At 30.0% G+C, this 11,188-nt stretch overlaps 1 protein-coding gene across 4 annotated transcripts in view; it reads right to left on the bottom strand.

The window, feature by feature from the left end:
• The window catches only part of LOC124369517 (max-binding protein MNT), a 51,877-nt gene extending 41,037 nt beyond the window's left edge, over positions 1 to 10,840 (bottom strand). For 2 of the 4 annotated variants that reach the window (XR_006923071.1, XM_046827536.1), the window contains exon 1: positions 10,266 to 10,838. Coding sequence is in view for 3 of the 4 variants with exons in the window: in XM_046827536.1 (XP_046683492.1) it covers positions 10,266 to 10,392 (127 nt within the window). In the remaining variant the exon portion in view is untranslated. Of the gene's footprint in view, positions 1 to 10,265 lie in introns of all 4 variants that reach the window. The other 2 variants (XM_046827535.1, XM_046827534.1) reach the window with 2 other exon arrangements.
• Positions 10,841 to 11,188: the final 348 nt, after the last annotated feature.

The raw sequence follows: 11,188 nt of genomic DNA, 5'->3' as shown, positions 1-11,188 counted from the left end.
AGAACTTCTGAATCATCCTGTGTATGTTACATTTTGTATCTAATCAAATACTGTATGCGATGTTTCTTTAAATTTCAGGTATACAGTTAAAAAGACATTTTTAATATTAACTATACTTATGTCAATGCATATGAAGACATTAGCCAAATGTATCAAATTTGCCTAGACTTAGGTAATTGTGCTTAAAAACTTTAAAATTTTAAACAGTTGAATATTGTATAATTTTAAAAAGAGTGAGTACAAATTATTTTTAAATTTAAACTTTTTCACGCAGCAATAAGTTTTATTTATCAGACTTACTTAAATATCAGTAGCAAGTATCCTGAAATCATTAAACAGTTGAGGCCCGAACATAACAAGAGTTCCAGCTGCTCTTTGTTGAATGGTAAATAAAATACAAGGCTATACTTAAAACATTAATGTCAATATACAAATATTGTAAAATTTAAAAAAATAGCACTATATAACATTGTTGGGTTGATGAACATTTTGTATAGTGACAATCCAACAATCAATATTGTGAATTAGTTGATAGAGGTATATTGTCAGTAAAAATGAGGTGCAATAATATACACAATAATATATTGACAATAATATTGGGAGAGAATGATTACTCTTTAGTTACTTCTAGCAGCAGTTCAAAATAGTTTTTAATTATTAGCAATATCCTTGAGCATTACATTACCAAAATTATTAATTAAATTGTACTGAAACTAAGGATTACATTTATTATCAGGGTTTAAAACGCAAGAAATTTCTTGAAATAAATTTTCTTAAAGAACATTTTTATGGGTTTTCCAACAAAGTAACTAAATGGACAATGGATGTTATCCATTAACACTTTATTCAACATGATACTTGAAAAAGGCACTTTTCCTAAGGTTCTGAATTACTCAAAATATCCCAGTTTTTGAAAAAGGTGATAGCTTTTGTCCCTCAACATTTGCCCCATATTGTTGGTACAAATCTTTGGAAAAATCTTCAGTACTGTGTAAAAATTAAAATTTGACCTAAGTAAAGCATTTTATACAATGAACCATTGGTTAATTTTAAAAGTTATCATTTTTATGGTGTGATGAGAAATGGATTAAATTTGTTCAAATCTTATTTACATAATAGATAAGCAGTAATGCAAGGCAATAACATGTTGATTGTTCAAAATTAATTCTCTAGCAATGAGCAATAATTAAAAAGAAAGATTAATATTTTCTCTGACACACTTAAATGTGGACAATGTGAAAATAGTACAAGAAAAGTATTGAAAGTTAACAAGAGTTCAAATGATCTGAGCTTGAATTTAGGTAGTATCTTGAGGGATGTTTTTCTTTTTTCACCTGAAATGTGTGTGGCGCCAAAGACGCCACTAAAGCCCATACTGGCTAGGGGTATTTTCGATCGTACTGTCCGGACCATAGATCACGGGCCAGATCATCCAACTTGATCTGACATTGGAAAAGTTTATTTCACTACAAAAATAATAACGGAGAAACAAAGGCTTTACTGAGTGCCAAATCACACTTAAAATACACTATTCACTTCTATACCTGCTGAATATCACATTTAACAGATGAAATTATTAGCTCATTCTTGATGATTTTATCATCTTTTAACTTTTACTTCTTTTTCACATTGTACTCAAGATAGAGACCTTATGAAATGGTTAACTTGTTATTATCCACTCCGTGTGGGGTTTTCCAATGGCAATGTTAGATTAGGTACTAGATAGTTATCAACTCAGTGAAAGTAATCAGTTTGCAAGGAACATGAATCTTGCATGTCAGCCTAGAACAGTATGTTATGTAAATTCTGTATTAAGTAAAAAAAGTTACAATATGAACTCAAAATTACTGTCTTTTGCAGAGAAATAAATTTGGTATTAAAATATTTACCTAAAAGTAGCCCATATTTTATCATTCTTATAAAAGAGGTAAAACACAGACAGATTGTAAACTAAGTAAGGTAGAATGTTCTTTACATGACTTTTATTACTTATTTGGACCTGAGCAATCACATGATCCTAACCATTTGAGAGAGTAATTAATATTTGGACACCTTGTATATGTTAGATTTAACAGTAGCGCCATGTAGGCCAATTTTATTGATTGCTACTTGGCAACTAATGGATTACACTTGATCTGAACATGACAAAGTTCTCTGATAAAACATAAGACCAAGGCTATAAAAACTTTGTTGGTTAAAGGGAACAGTAAAAAGCTATTGCATTTGTATTTGGAGTTACATAACATGTTTACATTCATATAAAAATCAACCATGTATAAAGAATTTAAATTTAGTAATAAACCAAGAAACAGAATGTACATGGAAAACAAAATAATACTATTACCTTGTTTAATTAGACATTAATTTTTAACCCTCTTGTTGCCGCACATTTAAACCTTGACTGGCACACCATTTTGACACTTTGCACAATTCTAAATATTTATCCTGCAAAATTAGTTATGGAGCAAAAAATAAGATATTATACACCAATTTACTCAAAGAATAAGCCCTGTAATATAAATACAATTGAAATTTGATTTAATATAATAATGGTAGATTTTTATAATATGTTTATAACTAATGGTAGATAAGAAGTCAAACCTTTATTAAAAAAATATATAGCTATATATTTTTATATTCAAGTAAACACCGACATTCTTTGATTTCAAAATCAAAAATATTCAAATTTTTGAGTTTAAAAATAAAATATAAACTGTACTTTGCACAAGTATACAAATAAATTAATACAAATTTCACAAATAACAAGACTATAGACGAGTCAGTAAAATGCAAATAATGTCTACTTCAAGTCATCTTTAGCATGTGTCCTTTCTCTAATCTTTTCATCTTTTGATATTAATAATAATAATAATAATACCTTCTAAAGTGAATTCATGGATTTTACTTGATGGAAATTCAAGATCCATTTTCAACTACAGCAGAAGACAATAATGATTTTTTCTATTTACTTTTTCTTAAAAAATGGCTGGACCTGCTTGTTTGAGATGTGGGTTTATATTAGTCTCCACTAGATAAATGTTTCTCTATTAGCTATTTATTACACTACACTGAAACTTTTTCCTTTTTTTAAATTAAACAACAAAACGGTTGTCTTGAACAGTAACAGCTGCCGGGCTTAAGTGGCATACGAATATTCAACTCTCTAGCAGCCAGCAAAAGAAAAAAATATGGATAAGTTTATATCAAAGCTTTGATTATATTAGTTACACAAGAGATAACTCATCTAATGCTATAAATTATGACACGGGAAAAATGAGTGCTTGTACTGCCCTCTGTGGAGTGGGAGGCTCAGGCTGTAAATATTGCATGGTAAACTTCACAGTTATGTGGCACAGCCCTAGTATCAGACCCCAATAACTTAAATAATCCCCACGACCACAGCACACCTAGATTGTATGAATGATAAATCTCATGTGTAACTAATCAAATCAGAGATAAAAGTAAATATAATAGCTGAATATGTGGGATCTAACAATGATATAAGAGTGATTCTCTACCTGACACACGGGAGATTCTGATAATTTATACAATTTTTAATATTACAGATTATTGAGTAATATTTTTTTCTTCATGCGTTGAAATGTTTTTTACTCTGCAGATTCTATTCATATGAAGAAAATAATAATTTGAGTGCAATATTTATCATTTCTTACCAAAACATGGTTGTGATGCAAGTGTTGAATTTCCAAAATCCCTAAGGTGAATTCTATTATTTATGTGGTTACTAATTGATTTTAATGTTTTATATTATTATTTTAAATGCTTTCTATTGAAAAACATATTTTACTGTTTTTAAAGCGTATATTTTGATATTTTAAAACATATTAGGAAAGTCTAATGCATTGTGATGCACCGGACCTGACACATGGTACAAAAGTTTACGATTACTTTATTTGACATTTCTTACAATTAATAGACAGTACTTAGTTACCTAAGATTTAGTATATACATTGAATATATCATATCAAATGGTGCTTAAAGGTTTTCATTAATACATTGAAAAAATAAATAATGTTGAATATCACAGTTTTATATATCTATTATAAATAATGGAATTAAGTGTATTTTTTTTCATTATCCAAAGGATTTTGTTTTGTAATTTCAAAATTATTTTATCAACTCCTTATATCTACTTATTAAGGAGTGGAGCTTTGTATTTACGAAAACTTTTGTATCAAAGTTCTTTGTTACCTCCAAGAGCATTGTAGATGGCATAGGAGGAAGGGTAAAGTCTATTGAAAGAACCACATTAATGAGCCAGAAGTCTATGTCCCCACAGTGCAAAATACTATCCAGTTCACAGGACTCATGACATCAACAGATGTAATATTGATTCATGAAAAGGATATTCCCATAGATGATGCAGTTTGGAAAGATGAATATAAAATCCCAGGAATACAGAGCATACATATAGTTAAGGAGAAGTAAAATACTTTAATAATACTCTTGATGAAGAAATGGAGCTTAAATATAAAACAAATGTTTCAACAAGGAAACCAGTCTACAACTTGATATATTCAAGTGATGAAGACGTTAATGAGGTTTATAATTGTAAAGAAGTAAAAAAAACACACACACTTTCACTACTTTATTGGAAGACTTCAATCAAATCTTAAAAATATTTTTTACACTAGAAGTCCGATTCAAAGGAGAATTTGTTGTGAATTTTCTGGTCCAATAGACATTTTTGAAAAAGCATGAACATGAATATTATATTGCACTATGATTCATAAGATGTTTTAGATTATAAGATAACAAAATTGTTTATAACATGCTAAGTTTATTTTTCTTAGTCACATGTAATGTTTTGTGTTGCTTCAATAACATTTTTTAGGTATTTGAAAAGTGTCCATGCAAAACTAGATAATATACAGAACATTTCTCACAAAAAGAGGTTGTTTTGGTATCAATTTACAATAACGTGACCATGGAAAGGTATGTTCATTTTTTTTCCTGAAAACAATAGTGAAGAAAAAATTCGTCGGCAACGAAAATCAAAGGAGTTACGAATTTTTTGAAATCCTCTGAAAACTCTGTTTTTGACAGTACCTCTGGCAACACTATCCATATTTGACAGTTTGGTATTACTCCACGGCTCTCTCAAATAAAGAAGGGACGCCATTTTGAACTATTTTGTTCCTCCGTGTCTATTCTTAACCCCCTAGTTAAGTAGTGGTAATGGCACACCTTTGTGTTGGATGTTCATTAAGGTAAGTGATAAGTTACTGAAATGATGCTGACTAGTACGTTAATCCTGTCAACGATGCCTGCCCGATGCGCAGTGCTGCGCACTGCTTGCTCTTTTAGAAACAAAATTAACTCGAGCTTGCAAAAGTCGAATCCCAGATCACGTAATGCCCCTGCTCCTTAACGCAATAATGCCCGAAAGGCATCAATATAATACAATAATATACTTTCCCCCCAGTTTATATGCACCTGTGATAATAATACTTGGCTATAAATGCCCAACCCATGAAAAAAGTCCATTTTCCATGGTCACGCTATTGTAAATAAATACCGTTGTTTTTAATTTTTATTTAAGAATTACTTCGAATTTATTTATGTTTAACCTGATGTATTATATGTACACTGTAATTTGATAAATAAATATATGATAACATACATCACAAACATTATACGAGTATAACTGCACTATTAACCTTTTTACTTATTTCCCATGATAAACGTGAGGCACAGGAGAGATTTTAAAAGCCTTCCTAAACAACACATATTAAAAATTAAAATACAGTTATATTTTTTTATGAACCTTAACAAAGTACTTAAATGTACAGAAAGTATAATAATAGTAATAATGTTGTTTTTTAAGTCAGTAGATAGAAAATTAGATATTTGTTGTTAAGCATGGGACACTGTGAGGTGTGTTGGGAAAAGTGAACTTTATAATTATTTAAATAATATAAAACCTCCATGTTATGTTTGTTATTGACGTGTTCCTCTAAGACAAGGAAATAATATAGTTAAAGGCTTATGGTTTTGTAAAAATATTGCAATATAACCAAAAAATTACATTTTAACTACAGTCATATTTTTCTGGGTCAGTGATGCTTGCAACATATGTGTTAAATTAACACAGTTTTCATGAGGTGGAAAAAATATTTTTTATTTGTAACCATTAAGTTTATGTATTTTACTGACAAAATGCACTCATCACATATACCACAACATTGTTTACATAAATACAACATCAGTTTCACTTTAGAAAGCCCATAAGATGTAATGCGATTCAAACGAGAATTATTAAAGTTATAACGTAATTAGTAGATTATGTTTAATGCATCGTCACAGATTAGGGTTAATTAGTGGTAAATAACAAGTGTCTTACCATGTACTGTTTTAATTTGTATTTGTTCACTAAATGTTTAAATATGCTATATAAACAATATTGGATGATATATTTTAAAATAAAATTAGCTTACATATATATTATAAACCTATTCGCTTTTAAAATGAAGAACCATAAACATTATATAAAAGGGACTGTAAAGGTGTACTGTATTATATGAAGGTTATCAGATTATAGAAACAAACATATTCTCTGAAAATGTGTGTGTTACAAGGTGTGAAATATCAAGTAAAACAAAATATAGTAGTACTGCACAGTACAGTAGCTAAATTAATGGTATATATCTAAAAAACTATCTGGATATTGCTATTTTTCACACATACTGTAAAAACTGGTATTACTGAAAACTTGACTTTACTAAAATTTCTTAAAACGGAAGTAATCAATCTGCTTGAGATGCTGCTATTGAAGGGAATGGGGAGAGGGGATGTATTTGTACCAGGTCTGGAGACAGTACAATTAAGTTTGGTTTCCCTATAACTGTGAAAATATACATTCATAACACTGGAGAAAAGTAATACATAATAATTATAATATTTATCATACACACTCTAAAAGAACACCATTACATAAAATAAAAGGAGTACATGATTTGCACAATTTCAAATTCTCTTTCAAGATACATCAATTTATAGCCTGAGGTTTATACATGATGGGTTTAATTATGGGGTGGTGGACCCATCGAAGCTTCAGACTGAAAAGTCCAGATGAAACAAAATCAATGATTGATTACAATAAATTGAACAGTAATGGTCAGCTTTCTGTTGTTGATTGTCCACAACTGTCTGAATAATGTAATATATGAAAAATTTGATTTTTAGTATGCTAAGACTGTTTAGGATGGACCACTTTGGACAGACAAATTCTAACAAATTGTTACAGATCAAATTATTGTATTTGCTAAAAGAATTTATTAGAATGAAGATCTAATTCCACCTAAAAACCCATCATATGAATAACTAATATTAGAATTTGTATTACAAAATTAATGGTGACATTATTTGAGGGTTATCTACAAAAAAATTATTTGACTGATGAAACTATACAAAACTATATTAATCTTGCTTTAAAGCCTTTTATTATGTAGGGTAATTTCCTGTATCAATACTTAACAAGTTTATTTAGATAAAGATTATTTCAATTTGATAAACTACTATATGAAGCAAACCAAACAACATCAACACAATCAGATTTATGACGTAGTTTGAAAACCTTTCACATTATTAATTTCTTGCACCATTACTGAACTTATAGTTTACATACCTAGTTAAAGATGACAGTCTAGATGAAATAAACCAACATCAAGATAACTAAAAAAATCACCTAGTTTTATCGTAATTACTGTCACTGTAACAAAACTTAATGATAATGTAGCTATAGAAATGTTCTAAATTGATTAAACTAGTTGAAAAAAATCAAAAACATTCACATTAGGCCAGTGTTTGTAATTGCTGACATCATTACTAAACTAGATATTCAGATGAGTTGGTGTTTACAAGCCCAGATGAACAAACCCAGCAAGCCTATATTAGATTTTAATTTATGTAGATTTTAGGTCAAATTGTGATACAAACCCAACACTACGACAGCCACTAAACATCTAATTCCAAAGCTCTTTATTTTGTACGTACTGGTATCATGAAATTAAAATTTAAGTTTACATAAAGAAAATTTAGCTTTGATAAGCACAGATGAAACAAACACTATCAATAAGTAAGACAAAGATCTGAATTTAAAGTTGTTTTACAATATTACAATTACTGACCATTACTAAAGTTAGTGTAGATTAAGATGATTTGGTTTTACTAATCACAAACCCAAACCGACACCAAAAGATGCGAATAAAGACCTAAGTACTATCAAGGTATTTTGATTACTGACACCATGAAAACTTGAAGTTTATGTAAATAAAGACAATTGATAACTTTGACAAGCCTAGACGAAACAAATGTTAAAAGTCAATTATATTAACCTCCAGGATTTATTGTCTAAAACTATGTGCCAAAAGTGCTAGTAGGATGTTCCAAAATAACAAATTCACAAGCCTTATAAGTTAACTACTTATTTTTGTACTTGGTTAAATTCCATTAAGGTAGCATTTAATTTACTACAAATCAAAACAAAAAATTAGACATATACTTCTATAAACAAATATGTACAGTTAGTTTCTCAACAAAAGTTTCTTAGCAAGTAACTGCTTCAGGCAGCTAGCTCTCAAGCGTTAAGCTAAAGCTTTTATTATATAATTAATGATGCAATTACTAGACTTGAGGTTGATATAATTAAAGGGGTTTGATTTTGAAAAGTATGGTCACAAACATTGAATCCAATACAATCAATGTCTAGACAACACCAACATGAATCTCTGTTTCCAACTAATATAAAATAGATATTTACGAAAAACAGAGTTTTAAGGACATGCCTACTAAAAAGCCATTCTCTGTTTACAAGAATAATAAAATCCAAAATTCTTGGCTGGTTTTATGAACACCATGTATGAAGTTTAATCTGTTCACATTTTAAGCATTTACGGATTGAACAACATATCACTAAGTTTATGATTTCTGTAATAGTTCTAAAATAATTCAGGGTTTGATATTTTTATTTAAAAAATCACATACAAGCTTGTTCACTATTCATGTCAAACATATCCTCAACAATGATTTTAGGCTATATATCATTTTTAAATACATTAAACTACTTCATATTAATATTTTATTTAAAGCTTAATTTGTAAATGGGTTGCCTTTGAAATTAATAAATAAATCAAATGTACACAGTGTGTTACATATCAATAATCTTTCACTAATTTCTGTTAGGCCAATTATTGTATTCAATTTAGGCAGAATTCACAATTATCTCTAAGCTTCAAAAATGAATAAACTTTTGTCTAAGCTTAAAGATTGGTTAAAGATCATGAATAATTATCCGAGATTGCAAGCCAAATTTCAATAAATCTCAGCACTCATTTAAGTTATTTATTTTTTCAAAACGTTACAATTGTCTGGGAAAGGTTTCCAAGCACTCCTTCATTCATCTGAGAAGAAGGGGATTATTCCACACCATCCAATATAAATTAATCCATCCTAAGATGGCTGATAACAGTATCTATTGGCACATTAATACAAGGCACTTTTCTCTTCAGTCCTTCTTGGTAAGTTCAATTGTTGTGTCTTATGAGACAAAAAGAAACCTATTGAAATTGTTTCATTTGGACAATACAATTTTATAACACCTAGTTACTATATTTTTCTGAAGGTTTAAGCCAATAGAAATTTGGCTTAAGCTTGATTATATTATATAACCTCACAGCATCATAACATTGATAAGCTAAGAACTGGTTTAAGTTGTTAAGTATTCGATTTTTAGGATGCTTTGTTAGATGAATACTTATACTTTAAAAAGTGGTTGTGAGAAAACCTAGTTAGATTAAGCGCTTGTAGCAAACTCACCTGACTTGTAAATTACATCATTGCTCTTCTAACCCTAATTTTATTAAGACTTTTACTAACCCTAGTTTAACGTTTCAAGGTCAGCTCACTTTTGAATCCCTAGATATGATTATAGATTATCTAATCAGTTAACCTTAAAATAAATTATGTGACACAATAGTGCTAAATAAATCATGAACTTTGTTACTCAGATTTAGCAAACCTGTCTAACCTAACAAAACTTGGCTGTCTGACTAGACTAACATTAGGGATCCTTTAAAATTTATGGATTGTCCTTTAAGCATGTGTCCTATTACGTATTTAAGTATAGAAAATAAATTGTAAGGAAAAATAATTATGTGAAGGTCATTTATTTCCCATAAAAACTTAATATCGTAATCTATCTGTTTTTCAGATGGCATAGTCTAGGTTATATTTGCAAGACTTACCATTAGGCCTGATTACAGTAGATTGTCTTCTTAATTTTTGTTTTTCCTGCTCCTCAACGAATTTTGCTGCTTTTAATAACGCTTCCAAACCTCCTCCATTGGCTAGTATACTGCCACTACTACTCATCCTTCGTGTGTGCACGAATTGATTTGCCTGTACTAAAATTATACAGTTTCATTCACAGCCACTAACTTTGACATATTTTAATTAAATTTGCCATTCTTAATAGGAACTGAACGGCATTATTAACTTTTAAAAATATAATTCGCACGTCATCGATACATTTATAAACAAATATAATCGCATATAACTATACGCGACATGACGATTTCTTACGTCTACACCAGTTGCCTTGGAACTAGGAAGACAATCGTCATATTTAAAAATCACTTTAATTTGAAATCGGATAACTTTTAAAACATAGTAACACGTTAACTAATTGTCGGGTTACACGTTCGTAGAGTACTAATTGTACTCATGTCAGGCGGTGTACTCCATACTAGGCTAGGTCGACATCACATCAGCACTCGGAGCACAGCAACCCAGCCCCCAGCCCAGTACAGTCGATGCATGTTGTTGGCGATGTCACGTGGCTCGGAGTAAGGGGCTCCGCCAATCGCACTGCACCATGTGATGCCTAGAGGGCGTGAACCATTTTGGAATAGCCGTTCTCTCCACTGCACATACTCCCCATCACAAGAATCATGTTATTCACCAGATGACGTGATATCTGACAATTTCAGTCAGCTGGTTATCTTTCTTAATTGATCATTGTTGGAAACAAATGCGTTGAAGGAGGGTTTTGAGGGGTTCTACTCCTGCCCTAATTTAGTTTAAAAATTAAACTAAATATAGGAGTTTAACCATCAATAGGATAAATCGTTTTTCACACCGTAAATATAGTCTACTGATAACAATGTTG

The sequence above is a fragment of the Homalodisca vitripennis genome, chromosome X, assembly GCF_021130785.1.
Source record: "Homalodisca vitripennis isolate AUS2020 chromosome X, UT_GWSS_2.1, whole genome shotgun sequence".
Taxonomy (NCBI): domain Eukaryota; kingdom Metazoa; phylum Arthropoda; class Insecta; order Hemiptera; family Cicadellidae; genus Homalodisca; species Homalodisca vitripennis.
Note: the sequence above shows the minus strand (reverse complement) of the source record. Positions and strands in the feature narration are given on the sequence as shown.